This window comes from Myotis nattereri, assembly GCF_964212035.1.
Source record: "Myotis nattereri genome assembly, chromosome: 16".
Classification (NCBI taxonomy): domain Eukaryota; kingdom Metazoa; phylum Chordata; class Mammalia; order Chiroptera; family Vespertilionidae; genus Myotis; species Myotis nattereri.
In genome coordinates, this window is record NC_138091.1 from 24,383,802 (window position 1) to 24,400,949 (window position 17,148).

At 54.4% G+C, this 17,148-nt stretch overlaps 1 protein-coding gene across 4 annotated transcripts in view; it reads left to right on the forward strand.

Annotated features, from left to right (window-relative positions):
- SEZ6 (seizure related 6 homolog) overlaps window positions 1-17,148 on the forward strand; it is a gene marked incomplete at both ends in the record, with an annotated part of 45,761 nt that overhangs the window by 15,526 nt on the left and 13,087 nt on the right. For all 4 annotated transcript variants that reach the window (XM_081110542.1, XM_081110543.1, XM_081110544.1 and 1 more), the window contains 3 exons: window positions 5,224-5,889; window positions 6,340-6,473; window positions 16,947-17,142. In XM_081110542.1, coding sequence (XP_080966668.1) covers window positions 5,224-5,889; window positions 6,340-6,473; window positions 16,947-17,142 — 996 coding nt within the window. The remainder of the gene's footprint in view (window positions 1-5,223; window positions 5,890-6,339; window positions 6,474-16,946; window positions 17,143-17,148) is intronic.

A 17,148-nucleotide genomic window follows, 5' to 3' on the forward strand; every position in this document is an offset into this window, starting at 1 on the left:
TGTCATATGGGACTTATATTATTGCCTTCCCTGTTAATACAAGTAGTCAAACAGCAGCAAACCTACCTCAGATGCAGAGACGCTGTAGGGGTAGTTATTTCAGTAGCACGTGGAATTAGAAGCTCTAGAACAGGATGTCACCTAGGGCTTCGGGGGTCCTATTTGGCCCCACCAGCCTCCAGCTGGGGCCCCTCAGGTCAGCATGCGGGGTGGCCCAGTGAAACCCTCACTGTGGAGACCGGCCCTGGCTCTGGGGAGCTCAAGCACTCTCACTCCCAGGGCCCCTCTTCCCTCCCTGGGGCTCTAGGATAATGGGGGTTCTGCAGGGGCCAGGCCCTCACTAATCCCCTATTAAAACTTCAAAGGGGCTAAGAAACCTCTAGAATAAACTCATTAACTTTTATGGGCTAATAAATGGATCCCATTAAATTCTCATTCTCCCTGTGCTGGGCCAGCTTAACCTCCAGAACCCAGCAAGGTGGGCTCCTTGCCCACTGCATCCCCCAGGCTCTCCCTGTACCTACCTGCTGTCCTGCTGCCCGCACCCCATCCCAGAGCTGGTGCCACCACAAGGAGGGAACCAAGTCTGACATCTCAGAATTCTGGATTCTGCTCCTGTGTCTACCTCCAAGGGGCCAGCAGCTCAGGCCCTGGAAGGGGAATACCTGGCCCCCCTGCAGGGGCTGCCCTTGCAGAGGATGGGGTGGGCTGGCAGATGAGAACATAGATGGTCCTCACCAAACTCAAGATGTCCCCGGTCCACAGACGAAGGAACAGAGGCTCAGTGGGCACCGCCCCCTGCCCAGGTCAGACAGCTGGTGAGGATTGGAGCCTGAGGATTTCTGGCTGTGTGGTGCAGAAAGATCTGCAGGAAAATAGCCCCATGGGGACAGCCCAGTTGGCCCTGAGATGGCATCTGGAGTCGTAAACTGTTGCGTGGTCCACACAGACCAATTCCAGCTTCACAGCACTGTGACCCCTGGCAGCCTCCTGGGCCTCTCTGAGCTTCAGTTTCCCCAACTATCAGACAATAACAAGAGCACTTACCTAGCTGGATGCTCTAAAGAACCGTCCCCCCCAAATGTTTTGGCTTCCCCTAAACATTCACTAGGCACCCCTCCTCCCATTCTAATCTGAGCCTGTCGGGATAGAACACGTGGGCCCTCATCTCTACATTTACCCAGCTGGGCCCTGGGAGGAGGGGGCAGAGCAAGAGACCTTCCGTGGGAGGCCCAAGCTGGGACTGTGGGGGAGGGGGCCTCCAATCCCCAGAGGGGCGACATAGGGGGGTGGCACGGGCCAGGAGGCAGGAGAGGGAGAATCCACCGGGGAAGCATCCTGAATGGCTCATTAGTGCCGATGAAAGCCTTTTTTCATTTCGTCTAAATACTTTAAACAGGGCTCCCTCCGATGTCTATTTGCATAGCTTAAGAGCTAATGCAGGGGGAGGGCCCGGGCGGCTGCAGGGCCACTCCAGGGCTGGGGGCGGCAGAAGCTCTGGGCAGACTCTGCCTCCACAATGGTGGTGGGGGAAGGGGAGTGGTATTTCCCAGACCCAGCCCTAGGATGCTGCCAACTTGGGGGCGTTGGGGGAGTACATTCCCGTGTTCAGGCACTGGGTGGATTGGGCAGTTGGGGATCATCATGGGGACTGTCTTGCTGTGGGCATGTCCCCCACAGACATGCAGGCCTTGAAGGTGGCTGCATTTTGCAAGGTGGTACCACATTGTCCTCCACATCTCAGCCACACAACAAGGAACATGGGCCCTGAGAGTACAGGCCTCACCCTGGGCCATCAGCCTCCCCACTCTAGAAGCCTGCCTCTCAGCCTTACCCTGGCAGGGGGCTGCCCAGCCTCGCAGTACTATGGCCGCTCCCTCAGTGCCCCCAGGAAACTGCTATTTAGAGCATTCAGAGTCTTACAAAACGCCTCCAAATCGCCCATTTTATAGCCAATGATGCAAAAACTCGCCCAGGTTCACATGATGTTTAAGTGGCAGAGCTGACATTTGAAGGAACCTGGGTAGGTGAGACCCTGTGCCCCAGCCCTGTGGAGCAGTGCTGTTGGGTCTCTGGTTTGGGTCCCAGACTCAGATGTGCTTCGGGAATGCGGTGGGGGCTCCCTGGGTCCCAGCCTAGCTTGGCTGAGACTATGGCCCCAGCTCCACCTCTAACCTGTATGATCCCTTGGACAAGTCCATTCCTCTCTCTAAGCCTTAGTTTCCTCATCTGGCTGGAATGTCTCTGCTGGGTAGCTCTAGTCTCTTCTGCGAGGCAGGCTGGTGAGGAAAGACTAAAGCTTTGAAGCCAGATCAGCGTCGGTTCAAATCCCAGCTCCAGCCCTGTGTCACGGGGCAAGTCCTCACCTCACCTCTCTAGGCTTCAGGTTCTTTGCCTGTAATGTGGGGATAAGATTCTCATTTCATAGAGGTGTGGTGTCAATTAAATAATACAGGTCTGGGAACGGCCTGACTCAGTGTCTGGCACATAATAGGTACCTGATGAGACTGGGCATCTGGGTCCCTGACATCTCCTGAATCACACACTCTCGCCCTTTGTCAGTCTGCACCTTTGAACTTGGTCAGCCCAGGCAGAGAGACTGTAGGGTGGGGTGGGGGGTGTTGGGAAGGGGACTGTCACAGGGCCTTAGGCTTCCATCGGAGTTAACCAGGGTGTCTGAAGATGCCCTCTTCCCAGAAATGGCTTGTCTCCCCGAGATTATCTTACCCTTTCTGACAGTGGGTGGCACCCTCTGGGACCAAGTGGCAGCTGATTGCAGAATCAATTTGCTCGTTTGATATGCTATCTCAATCCCATTTAACCAAGTGCTCAGTGCCCCCAGATAACACAATCAGTGCAATCGACAGTGACGGGAGGTGCCCATTAGCTCTGCTCCATTGCCCAGCACCCACCTGGCAGCCAGCAGGAGGAGCTGTGCCCACTACGGACCCTTCCTGAGAAAGAGGATCTTTGCACTCTCCCAGGGAAGAATCCCACGAGTACCTATCCTGGGAGCCATAGGCCATGTCTTTTATTGGGCAATCCTGGGAGGGGCAATCCTGGAGCCCCCAGGAAAGGCTTCTCTTCCTTGTGCCACATTGAGATCAGTCTCAGCTCACCTGGCAACGACCATGTGACATCTGTGGGGGGAGGTAAAAACAGTCCTGGCAGGGCACTGCCTAGACCTTCCATCCCTACTCAGATGAAAGACACAGGGCCCTGGCAACCATCTGCTCCAGGGGGTCTGGGCCTGGCCGGACATCTAGTTTGGGCACTGTGTTGCCAGTGTCTGGCGCAGAATGCCAAGGCACAGATGGGCTGCTTTCGTGGGCGTCTCGGGAGATAGGAGTTGTTCTTGGTTTCTCGGGGGTTTAAGGCATCAAAACCCAGAGGAATGGAGAGCCCTCTGACCTGTACCCACCTTCCTCACCCCAATTTCCTCCCTGCTCTCATTTGTCTGACACATCAGAGCTGCCATAGTCTCCTGAACAGAATGTAAGCCATCTGCCACTTCCTCACGCCTGCCAATCCATGGGGTGGGTGTGAGCCTGTGGAATGACACCCACCACCAGACACGCAGAGGAGCCAACCTTCTCCTTGCAAACTGTCTCGCCCTGGCTGTTTCCCTTCAAGTCTTCTTGCAGCCATTTTGAGAGATGTTAGAATCAAAATTTCCTCCCAGCTTTCTCAGAGCTGGCAAATTATAGATGATAGATAGATAGATAGATAGATAGATAGATAGATAGATAGATAGATAGATAGAGAAATAGATAGAGATAGAGATATGCAGGTAGATATATAGGGAGAGAGAGAAAAGACATGACTGAGAAGTGAGAGAAATGGGACAATGAGACAATGAAACACATGATGGAATCTATAATAATAAAAGTATAATATGCTAATTAGACCCGATGGCCTTCCGGACCAAGTCGTGGCTGCAGCCACCTCAGCTGCGAGGGAGGGACCGAGGCAGTCAGCCCGCGGCTGCGAGGGCCTACTCTTACACAAATTTCTTGCATCGGGCCTCTGGTCTAAAATAAAATTCCAAATATATGACGATTTACTGAGACTAGTGACCAGCAGCTTCACTGAGAACAAAAATGAACTGTTATCTCAGGCAGAACAGTCACTGTGGTGGGCGATGGCACTCTTGCTAAGGGTATCCTCTCAGGTCAACCGACTGGTCATAGAGTTTGAGCAAGTCGCCTCCTTTCTTTGGCTGTTTGCTCATCAGTCCAATAAGCCTGTGAGCTACATTAGGCATGGCAAATATTTATTTGTCATCGGTCTGAGGAATTAAGCATGGCTGCCTGGAGTGCTGCATTGAGAAGGAGTCTGAGACTGAATCTGAGAACAGAACAGGGAATGGTGCAATAATAGATAGTAATGTCCACTTCTAGTGCTGGAGGGGAGAGGATAGCTCATGTGCCATTCCTTTTTTTCTTTTTAATATATTTTATTGATTTTTTACAGAGTGGAAGGGAGAGAGATAGAGTTAGAAACATCGATGAGAGAGAAACATCGACCAGCTGCCTCCCGCACACTTCCCACTGGGGATGTGCCCACAACCAAGGTACATGCCCTTGACCGGAATCGAACCCGGGACCTTTCAGTCCGCAGGCTGATGCTCTATCCACTGAGCCGAACCAGCCACGGCTCATGTGCCATTTTTGAAGTACTTGATTGTTAGGTTAGGTGGCTCAGGAGGCGGCGCAAGAAATAGAGTCCAGTGAATCAGAAAAGGAAAGGAAAAGGTTTATTCTGCGTCCCCGGGAGACCCACGTACCCCCAGGACAGGGCACGTGGATTCACGCCAACAGGGAGGGGGGCGCTTTTTTATACTGCAGTTGGGTGAGGGGCGGGGACATGAGCTGAGGAATTCTCTGCCACAGGGGATGGGCGGGGGTATTCAGAAGAAGTCCGTATCTGTGTGGGGGTACGTGGATTCAGGGAGAAGAAGCTGGTATCTGTGTCTGGCACGTTGATCTGTGAGAAATTCCAGGGGAAGTCCATTATCTTGTCATATGTCTGCATGTATCCGACCCTGGGCTCTCTCCGACCTAACAGTGATATCATCTCATGTCCAGCTCTGAAATTCGGCAGTTCCGTGATTCTCAGTGGTGAGCGCACTCCACAGGATGAATCTCCTACTGCCTGGACTGAGTGTGATGCTGCTCTCCCCGGGGCAGGGGGCACACCTCTGATCATCCATTGTTATTTCAGGACTCTCCTCAGAGGCCCCAACCATGGCGGAAGGTCAGGCCCCAGGCATCGAGGAGACGGATGGGGAGCGGACGGTAGCCCCCACACCTGAGCAGCCAGAACGAGGCATCCACTTCGTCACAACCGCCCCCACCCTGAAGCTGCTCAACCACCACCCACTGCTCGAGGAGTTCCTACAAGAGGGGCTGGAGACAGGCGAAGAGCTGAGGCCGGCACTGCCTTTTCAGCCTGATCCACCTACGCCACAGACCCCAAGTCCCCTTCCCCGCCTGGCCAACCAGGACAGCCGCCCCGTCTTCACCAGCCCTACTCCGGCCATAGCTGCAGCACCCACTCAGCCCCCGTCCAGGGAAGGACCCTGGAGCCTGGAGTCAGAGCCCCCTGAGCTTCATGTCACAGCTCCCCTGCCTCCCGGGCCCAGCATGGCAGTGCCCACCACAGGCCCAGGGGAGAAGCTGGGTACTACACCCCCTAGCAGAGCATGGACTCCAACCCAAGAGGGTCCTGGAGACATGGGCAGGCCATGGGCTCCAGAGGTCATGTCCCGGACCACAGGGCTTGGGATTGAGGGGACCATCGCCACCTCCACGGCTTCAGGGGATGATGAGGAGACCACCACCACCACCACCATCATCACCACCACCATCACCACAGTCCAACCACCAGGTCAGCTCTTTGCTGGCTTGCAGATCTGGATATGGGGGAGCTGTGGGGCCCTAAGTTCCTCTCTCCATCACTGTGCCAGTTGGCCTTGCCCTTCAGTACCAAGGGCCAGGATGCAGGAGGCATGCAGATTGGAACCAGATAGACCTGGGTTCAAATCCTGATTGGAAGCAACTACACCAGGCCCTTGGAACTTTAACCTCTCTGAGCCTCATTTGTAAAATGGCAATAAGAATACCTCCCTCATTGAGCCATTGTGAGAACTGAGATAAGATTGTACACAAAAAGTGCTCAAGAGTAAGTGGTCCCCTTCTTTCAATAGGAGAATAGACATCCCAAGAGGTGGGCCACACACACACACACACACACACACACACACACACACACATCAGCCTTGGCTGGACCCATTTCTCCAGGGCTGGGCTTAGCCTTGTGTCTCCTCCTGCCTCTCAGGCCCTTGTAGCTGGAATTTCTCAGGCCCAGAGGGCTCTCTGGACTCCCCTTCGGCCCCCAGTTCACCCCATGATGTCGGCCTGGACTGTTTCTACTACATCTCTGTCTACCCTGGCTACGGTGTGGAAATTAAGGTGAGTGACCTGGATTGGGCAGGGGCAAAGCTAGGGCTAGTGTGTTATCTTTCCAGAAAGATACCTGCTGTGGGAGAAAGGGGGGGATGCTCAAGGGCATCAGCTGGAGGTGGGGCTCCTCAGGCCAAGGCTAGGCAATTGGCCTAAAACATGGTTGGGTTCTGGACCAGTGAGCAAAGAGGCTACTGCTCCCCTCAGCGGTGTCCTAGGCTAAGAGGGGCTGTGGTGTGCCCCTCCTCTTCCCACAGGGGTTTGATCAGGGGCTCAGGAGAACCTGAGGAAGGGGCTCTTGCCTCAGTGGACAGGGGGTTGGGTGTCTGAATCTGTGTAACTGAGTAGAGAGAGCACAGGCTACTTGGCCATTCACTCATTTATTCACTCACTCATTCCTTCAGCAAATACTCCCTGAGCAGCTCCTCTGGGTCAGGCCCTGTGCTGGCTCCTGGGATGCAGAAGTGGGGAAGACAGTCATGGCCACACAATCAGAGGGGTGACCAGTTGGTGAGGGAGTCAGACCTACAGTCCCAGCCTCTTGCTCCCACCTCCTCAGACCATCTCATCCCTTATAAACCCCAAACTCTCTCTTAATCCCAAAACCTGAGCCTGCAGGTCTTTATGAATGTGCCAAAAGCTCCTTGACCTCCACATGCCCCAAACCCAGCTCTTCCTTTTTGTTCCTTCAACCTGCTTACACCCCACTCTTTCCTCAGAGACTGACCCCTGGTCAGAAACCGGGACTAGGGCAACTACAGTGCAATGTGGATGGCATCCCTGGGGCAACATGAGGTCAACTTGGCCCTTTCCTCTCCCTCTTCCCTCAGTCCCATCAACTCACACCTAAGTCCTATCACCATGACACTCCCCACAACCTCCAGGGCCCCTCCATCCCACAACCACTACATGCTCCAGCCTCCATCATCCCTCCCCGAGATGATGTGGTGACCGCCTCACTGGTCACCCCACTCACGCTTGTCCTCGCTATCCCTCCTTCACCTACACTGCGGTCACTTTTTCCAAACGAAATTAATCCTACCCCCACACCTCCCAGGTGCCTCAGAATCAAGGCCAGTCCTCTGGGCCCATCCTGAACCACTTCCTCCCTTGTTCTCTACTCCCCCTTTGCACAAACAGCTTGCAGCTAACTGAATGGGCCAAGCCCGCTGCCCCCTCAAGCCCCAATTGTATGTGCTGGTCCCTCTGCCTGGGAGAGCCATCCTACTATTCCCTCCCTTAGGACTCAAGCCTGGCATCACTTTCTCTGGGAATTCTCTCCTGATCCCCAAAGCCTGGGGCATCCCCCATTCTATGTCTTATTACTCTGCCTTCTACCTATCTGTTTACAGCTGTCCATCTCCCCAGCTAGGCTGTGCGTGCCTTGGGCAGTGCCTTGGAGTAAGGGGCCCAGAATGGGTTCTCCACAGACTAACTGAATGAATGGGCAGTTGAACGCATGAAGGAAGGAAGGAGGTGACTGTTGAAGGCAGTCAGGAAGGCAGTCAGGGAAGGGGGCAGCACTACCTGTTCCCCACTTCCAGCCACCTCCCCGTCTACTCCAAAGCCCTTAGATACGGGCCTAAAGTCAGCTACACCTGTCCTGGGGTAGCACCCCAGCCCTCCCCTGGGGATGTCGGGCCCAGGTCTATGAGACAGGCCCTGTGGAGGAGGGACCATCTCCCACCACTGGTGGGCCCCTTCCCTTCTTTCTTTCTTTCTTTTTTTAAAAAATATTTTTTATTGATTTCAGAGAGAAAAGGGGAAAGGGAAAGAGAGAGAGAAGCATCAATGATGAGAGAGAATCAACTATCGGCTGCCTCCTGCATAGCCCCTACTGGGGATGGAGCCCACAACCCAGGCATGTGCCCTGACTGGAATCGAACTGTGACCTCCTGGTTCATGGGTCGACATGCAACCACTGAGCCACACCGGCTGGGCCCTCCCCTTCTTTCTGTAACTGTTTGCTCCTGCTCCGCAAAACACTGTGCCCCTCACTCTGGGCTGACTGGGAGGGTAATTAGGAAAAGCCACCATCCCCCAAGCCATTAGCACTCAGTGCCGCTTAATTAAGGTAATTAATGTAAAATCATCACCTAATGAGAGGTGGCACTGGCTGTGGCTCACCAGGTGGAAGGCACCAGTTGCAGGTGTGGGGAAGGGGGTAGGAGGAGCTGATGCCAGGCTGGGTGCCCCCCTGCAGGCCTAGGCTGGCTCTACCAGCCCCCGAAGCCTACCATCCCCACTGAAGCCCACTGGGCCAGGCTGGGCTCAGTCCTGGTACTCTCCACAAAGGACCAAGATGTTGGCTCTGCCTGCCCCAGCCCTGGCCCAGGCACCAGCCCCACCCTAGATGCCCAGCCTCTCATGTAAGCCCAGTGTCTGTTGTTTGCTGCCGCCACATTTTTTTCATCAAAATGCAAAAGCCGTTACCAGGCAACCTTGAGAGGAAGACCTGCCACAGCCCTGGATTGCCGTCAGGAGATGTGGAGGCAAATGCTGGCCCCACCCTCCGCCTCGCCACCAAGGAGAGAGCATTGATGGCCGGAGACAGAGTCTGAGGCCAAGGCAGGGAGGGTTGGAGGGGAAGGGACAGAATCATCCAGGCTAAAGCAGGATTTAAAGTTGTTCCTGCCCTGGCCGGTGAGCTCAGGGGTTAGAGCATTGGCCTGTGCACCGAAAGGACACGATATCAATTCCCAGTCAAGGGCACATACCTGGGTTGAAGGTTTGATCCTTTGGCTCTGGCTGGGGCATGTGTAGGAGGCAACCAATCTATGGGTCTCTCTCACATCGATGTTTCTCTCTCTCCCCTTCCCTTCCTCCTGCCCTCTCTTCCTCTCTCTCTCAAAAAAAAAAAAAGAAAGAAAAAGAAATCAATGGAAAAAATATCCTTGGGTGAGGATTTAAAAAGAAATAAAAAGTTGTTCTTTCAGGGCCAGTTCAGGCAATCTCTACTCCTACCCGGGCCTCCTGGCTACACAGGCCACTTGGGGACCTGGAGAATTACTGACACTGCATATACCAAAACCAGATAGCTAGGTGGAAAAACCAAGGCCGGCAAAAAAATGGAATTGCCCAAGGTCATTCAGTTAATCATTAACTAATGTGTGTTTTTATGAATGAATTTGTTCCACAAATATAACTTGAGCGATTACTAGGTGCCCGGCTCTGTGCGAGGTGCTGGGAACATAGCTCTTCACAGCCAGCGGAGGAGACAGAAGCCATAAACAATGACCACAGAATGCTCAGTGCCGTTGGGAATGGAGTGGGAAGCACAGGGAACTGTGGGAATTCCAGGCTGGGGCACACTCTGCCAGTCTGGGGGGACAGAGAAGGCTTTCTGTGGGTGACAATACCTGCTCTGAGACCTGAAGGAGAGAGGCCAGCAGCCAAGCCTGGATTGGAAAGTAGTGGATGTGGTACACTGGCCCTTGAAGGCTGCTGAGCAGTTTTGCACCGGTGACTTTATTGCATAGGAGCAGGCTTAAGAGCTTCTGGATTATACTCCTGCCAGAGGCTAGGCCTGAGCAGGGCCACTCTGCCCGGCCAGGGCTGGCAGCTGGGCGAGGCCATGCTGGGCAAGGCCATGCTGGGCATTGGAGGTGGGATGGGTGAGGCAGCCAGAAGGCCTAGAAGACAGCCCATTGCTCCTTCCGGCTTGGGGGAAGTCTGTGGCTTCTGCCCATTGTGGGTTAGCCCCTGTCTGCCCTGCATGAATGCACGAGGATGGCTAGGGATAAGCAAAAGGGATGGAATCTGGGTAAGGGAGTTGGGAGGAACCAGGGGAAGAAAGGAGCATCCTAAGGACCCACAAATCCCACCCCTGTGCAGGTCAGCCTCACATCATGCTAGCCCCTGCCATGTGACCGCAACCTTGGCTAAAGTCTGGGGCCCTGGGCAAGACCCTTTCAATGTCCTTCTCATGAGGAATAGCCTCCGGGGTTCCAGAATCCCTGACAGCCCAGCTTTGGACCACAGCCCCTCATACCCTGCTTCATGCCCTGCCCCACACCTCCCTTCAGGGCACTGCAGATATCTGTGCTTGCTAAGGCCAGGAGTCTGAGCCGCCCACAGCAAGGAGGCCAGCCCAGAGAAGTCTTGCCCGCTTCAGCGGGGGTTCAGGCACTGGGCTAGGCTCTTTCCTGAGAGATCCAGAGAAGCCCTTTTATGATGGCTTTATAGGTCCCATCCCCTCCAAGCAGCCAGTCTCCCCCTGGGGGCTCCAGGTCTTTCTGGGCCTGGCACATGCCTCTGACTGTGCTTGGCATTCCAAGAGCCTCCCCACTGCCAGCCTCCATCCTGGCTTGGTTGCTCCCTATACCATCTGGAGCCTGGGCACAGCTGCCCACTGTCCCTGCCCTAGTGCCCCAGGTGGCCCCATTGGAACACACTTCTCTCATGCCAGGCCAGCTGCCAGTTAAATAGCCAAAGCACCTAGTTCCCTGCCATATCAAGAGGTGAGATTTCTGGCTCCTGAAAGGTTCATTTGAGGGGGGCCAGTGGGGTACAGGCAGCTATAGCTCCATAGGTTTAGGCCCCTCTCCCCATCCTTAAAGCAGACCCTACCCCATAAGCGTTTATGAAAGAGCATCCGTTCAGACAGAGCACAGAGGCTGCTGCAGGCTCCAGAACTGGGACTGAATTTCCAGTCCTACCTAGCTCTGCAGCCCGTCTTGGTGACTGGGCTCAGCCCCTGACCTTCTCTGGACCTCAGTTTCCCTCTCTGTAAAAGGAGGTTGAAACAGAAGGCCCCTCCCAGCTAGTCACTCTGAGTCTGCCTCCTTTCCTTGGTTCAGAAAGCTCCCTCCTGGGCCATACTGGGCAGTGGCACCTCAGGCCCCTGACCCTGCTTCCCAGCAGCTGCAGAACCTGGGCAGGGAGAGGGTGGCTCCCAGGCACAGTGCTTCCCAGGCAGAGCCCTGGCAGGCCTGCGGGTGGGGTGAGTCCACAGCCAGCTATCATCATGGCCAAGGGCATGGCTTTACCAGAGGGGGGCGCAGGTCTCCTCCAGAAGGGGAAGAGGCCTGTGAATGCTCCGCCCACTCTGTGCTGAGCCCCGCACAGGCAGGATCCAACTTAACCCTTACAACCCCAGGAAGTGGCAGGATTATCCTATTTCACTGATGAGACTGGGGTTCAGAGAAGTCATGGGACTTCCCCAAGGACCTTTCAACTTCTCAGTGATGGAGCCTGGATTGATCCCAGGACTCAAGAGCCCCTGTCCTTCCATTAGCCCAGGAGATTGGCCTGGGGGTGGCATTTCCAAAGATGGAGTTCAGGTGGGGACAGTAAGGGAGGTGGGGGGGCTCCACCTCTGACCCCTTCTCTCAGCCCAGCCCTGCCTGATCCTGTAGGACACCCACCTGGAATTCTCCCAGTTTGGGGGAGGGGCTGGGATGCTGTGCCTAAAGACAAAGCCCTGGACCAGGAATCAGGAGCACTGGCCTGGAGTCCTGGTTTTGCCTGGGAATTACTGTGTGACCCAAAGAGGAGGTCTCACTTCTCTGATTACACATTTCCCTCTGCTATGGAGTTGAAGTAAACACAGCTTGTCCCGCTTCCCTTATGGAGGTTTTGTGAGATCGGAAAGGATAATGGGTGTGAACGAACTTTTGAACTCATGGGGGAGATTGTGATTATACTACTATTGGCATGAAAGAGCACGTGAACCTGAGGGAGCGTACAGATGTGAGGACGCACTTGTGCCGGGCCATGTGTTTGAGGGAGCTGTGTGCGTGCAAGTGGGCCTATGTCAGAGGACACAGGTGTGTGTCGGTGGCCAGGAGAGTGTAATGGGGCAGGGACTGTGGTCAGTTGCAGGGGGTGTGAGGCTCAGGTGCTAGGAATGGGGCTCACACACAAGTCATCCTTGAGCTCATCCACCTGTGCAGGGTTGTACTGGGGCAATTGTGTGCAAAGACTTGTGGCGCTGTCACACCATTAGGGCCTGTTCTGGAGACCCGACTGGCAGCTTCTATGGGGACAGACAGGGCGGTCAGGCTGATGGTCTGGGGGATGGCAAAGGGCAACCTGCGTCCTCCCGACCTCCCATCCAGGAAAGAGCCAGTCCCCTCAAAGTGGCTATATTTTCTTCCTTGAACTGACCCTCTGGTCAGTGTTAGACAGTCTGGAGTCCTATGGGAATTGTCCTCATCTCCCTCTGCTTCTCTCTTCCCCCTGCTTGACCCCCAGCTCCGCTCTTGTCACTGGCTAGAGGTGTGAGAAGACAGTTCTCATGAGCAGAACTGACATTTCAATCTGTCTCCCAAGTTCTTCAGGTGCCGGCAAATTGCATCAAGACTTCATCACCATCCTTGTCCAACACCCAGCCCTGGCTGGCTTCTGTCAGGCCTGGCCCTCAAACAAGCGATGAATTACATTCCAGCTACTGCAGCAGGCCTGCAAGTAGGTGTCGGAAGCCTGAGGGACCAGACAGAATCTGGCCAAGAGCAGGGTGCCTTGTGGATGTGATCCCCAGGGAACCCGGGCCCTCTCAATTCCATGCACTCATCACAACCGTCACCACCACGCGGGGCTAGGAGCCAGGCCAGCTTAAGGGGGCATTGCCTTCCCCAGACCAGAGGGAGCCGGAGGCCTCAGCTCCCAGCTTTCCCAGCTTGACAGGCTTCTGGGGGGAAGGATGGCTGGTGGGAACATAAATCTCAACATCTTGCAAAAAGCCAAGTCAGGCCAAGTTCCAACTCCCTGCTGTGCCTGGCAGGCCTGGGGCCTGCGAATAAAGATGTCTGGGAGTCTATCTGCGGGTGACAGCCCCACGAGGTTGGGAGGAAAGGAGCTGCCTTTTGCCTCCAGCAAAGCAAGACTTTGCTACTCAACACTTGTGTGTGACCTTTTGCAAGTTCCTTAGCCTCTCTGTTTACTTATGGAGATTTTACCACCTACCTGATACAACTGTGGTGAGGCTGAAATAATATCCATAAATAGTACAAGGCTTGGCATGTTATGGGTGCTCTGGAAATGGTAATTATTGTTGTTGCAATGATGCTGTTGCTGCTAGCAAAGCAGCAGGGTCAGGAGCTGGAAGCTAGAGGTCAAAAGGGTGTTTAAGGGAACTAGAAAAAAATGCTAATTCATTTCTACTTCTCTGCCTTCGCTTCCTGAGTAATTTCCCAGTAGAGATGTCCTCCCTTCCTCCTCCTCTTTCCAGTCCCTCCTCCTTCCAGTCCACCGTCCCCCGCCCCCCGCAACCCCCACCACCACCACGTGCTCTCAGACCCACCTGCTCTGTGCGGCTTTCCCTCTGCCGGCAACACCTCCACTTCCCCCGAGGGTTCCTGCTGCACGCATTCGGTGCCACTTAAGGCAGAATTATATGCTGCCTGGCATCTCTCGATAATTACAGATTCCACGTGTGTGAGTCTTGTTTGCCCAACTCTAGAATCACAAAATCTCCAAGTTTGAAGGGGCCTCATCCAGCCTCCGCCTGCGGCAGGAATTCCCTGAGCAATGTCACCAGCAGATGGTCAGGCAGCCTCCACCCAAATGTGCCATGGTGGAGAGCTCCTGGCGGAGGAGGCGTTTCTGCCCAGCACCCTCTCTTGGCATTCTCTTCCGCCCCAAAGACCCACCAGGTCTTTTCTCCCAGTCAGGGGCGTCCTCAGGGCACATCTGTTCTCAGTGCCCACAGTCCGAGGGGCCCAGAGCCTAGTAGGGCCGTCTCCTTGGATATGGCTGTGTTCAGCCTCCTGTGGCTTCTCAGTTCACAGGAACCTGGGGAGGACGGCACCACCAGCAACCCACACACTCCCTCTCTCCGCACATCTTGACTGAGAATGCCAGTGAAGAAGGAGTGGTGACCCCAAATGCCACCCTGGGGAGAGGACAGGTGGGGAGAGCCCAAAGCAACGGAACTGACTGGCCTGGCTGGGGAGGCAGAGGATGATGGCCCTGAGATCTGAAAGGAAGAGAGGAAAGCATTCCCTGGGCAGGGTCCTGCACAGGCAAATACCCAGAGGGCGGGCGTGAGGCAAAGCCTGCGGCTGCAGTGCAGGTACGTGAGGCTGGCAAAGCCGCTGGGGCCAACTGCGAGCTGGCAAGTTTAGACCTGGTGCTCTGTGCAATCTGAAGTCACCAACAGGGTTTGGGTGGGAGAGAGACATGATCTGATCTGAGACAGCTGAGACCTGGCAGATGCGTTGGGGATGGGAGGTGTGAAGGCCATTCTCTAGGTGAGAAACAATAGGGGAGATCTGAGCCAAGACAGTTACAAAGGGATGAGAGGAGAAAGCAACTGGAATATTTGGAAGGTAAGACTGAGGGGGGAGGCTTGGTGACTCACTGGATGCCACTTAACTAGCCCACGTGGTTAACCCTTGAAGGCCCTGCCTCAGAGCAACATGGCAGGGAGCCTGGAGATCATGTAGATCAGTGTTTCTGAATCACCTGGGGATCTCGTTAAAATGCAGAGTATGGCCCTAGCTGGTTTGGCTCAGTGGATGGAGCGTCGGCCTGCGGACTGAAGGGTCCCGGGTTCGATTCCGGTCAAGGGCATGTACCTTGGTTGCGGGCACATCCCCAGTAGGGGGTGTGCAGGAGGCAGCAGATCGATGTTTCTCTCTTATCGATGTTTCTAACTCTCTATCCCTCTCCCTTCTTCTCTGTAAAAAAATCACTAAAATATAAAAAAAAAAATGCAGAGTATGATTTAGTAGATCAGAGGTGGGTCTAAGATTCTGCATTTCTTACAAGCTCCCAGGTAATGCTGATGCTGCTGGACCACATTTGAGTAGCAAAGGCCATTTTAGAAGATGAGGGAACTGAAGCTCAAATGGTCAGCATATTTGTCCAAGATGGCATGGTTAGGATGAGGTCCCAGATTTCTGGGCTCCCAATCCAGTGCTCCTTGTAGCAGGCCACACTGCTACTTCCCCTCTGGGTAGAGGCTGTTGCTGGTCAATGTTTGTTTGACTGAATGGAGGCATGGAGCCTAGAAGGATGCTCCAGGGATTAAGGACCTGAGGACTGGGGTGGTGGCAGAGGGGCCTGTGACAGCCAGAGCGAAGGATTGGAAAAAGAGATTACTGAGAATTGAAGAGAGAATAGAATGGTTGCGGCATGGGGAGGCTCATGGTATAAAGCCAGCAGTCAGCAGGGGCCAAGTTGGGCAGGGCTTGAGGGCCACAGCAAGAAGTCTGAACCAGATACCATGGACTTTGTGGGCTCAGCAGAGAGCCACCAGAGGATTTAAACACAGAAACACCATGATCAGCCGAAACCGGTTTGGCTCAGTGGATAGAGCGTCGGCCTGCGGACTGAAAGGTCCCAGGTTCGATTCCGGTCAAGGGCATGTACCTGGGTTTCGGGCACGTCCCCAGTGGGGGATGTGCAGGAGGCAGCTGATCGATGTTTCTCTCTCATCGATGTTTCTGACTCTCTATCTCTCTCCCTTCCTCTCTGTGGAAAATCAATAAAATATATTAAAAAAGAAAAAGAAACACCATGATCAGCAACAGGATGAGACTGAACTGGCTGTAGTTCGGAGATACTGATGTGGAGGGTGGAGTGGGTTAAGCCCTGCAGACAGGGAGGCTGGCCAGGAGGATGCTGCCATGATCTAGGTGAGAATAACAGTGAGGTACCAGGGAAGTGGCAGTGGGGACGAAGGGTAGGGAACAGATTTGGACCCACCTGACAGGACTGAATGACTGATTGGATGTGGGAGATGAGGGAGGAGGCAAGATGCCAGTTTCTGACTTGGGCACGCAGGTGGATGGGGAGGTCATCCCCTGAGATGGGGAGCCAGGGGAACAGCTGCCTGGGGGAAGAGGGTGGCTCAGTATGATACAGACTAGATGCAGGGTGCCTGTGAGGCACCTAATAGAGGAAGTCTAGGGGAAGCTGAGCACGTGGATCTGATGGTTAAGACTTCACAACGCTGCCCTGGCTAGGTAGCTCAGTTGGTTAGAGCGCCATCCTGATATGCCAAGGCTGCTGGTTCAATCCCCTGTCTGGGTACATTCAAGAATCAACCAATGAATGCATAAATGAGTGAAACAGCAAATATCCCCCTTCCCCCGCCCTCAAATCAATTTAAAATCAAAATAAGACCTCACAATGCTGGCCAGGCTTTCAGACACCATCTAGTTCAATATACCTACTCCATCCCCACTTTACAGATGAGAAGACTGAGCCCAGAGAAGTGAAAGGACAGGAAGCAGCGGGTGTACTTGAAAAGCTTTGAGACAAATATGCTTACAAATCTTAATTCTGCTAATAATCTCTGTGTGCCCTTGGATAATTTACTGACTATCTTTGAACTTCAGGTCCTATCTCACAAGATTACTGGGAAGGTAAAATGACCTCCTCCTGCACTCAAGTGCCTAGCTCATGGCCTGGGGGTGCCAGTGCCCAAGGGACATTGAGGACTGGCCAGGCCCCGGGCCTGCAGGAACCTAAAGGCAGTAGGACTCAGCAGGACAAAGCCTGACCGCTCTGCTTTGCTGTCTATTCCACCGGCAGGTCCGGAACATCAGCCTGCGGGAAGGGGAGACGGTGACTGTGGAGGGCTTGGGGGGACCTGACCCGCTGCCCCTGGCCAACCAGTCTTTCCTGCTGAGGGGCCAAGTCATCCGAAGCCCCACCCACCAAGCAGCCCTGAGGTTCCAGAGCCTCCCACCACCTGCAGGGCCTGGCACATTCCATTTCCACTACCAAGGTAGGC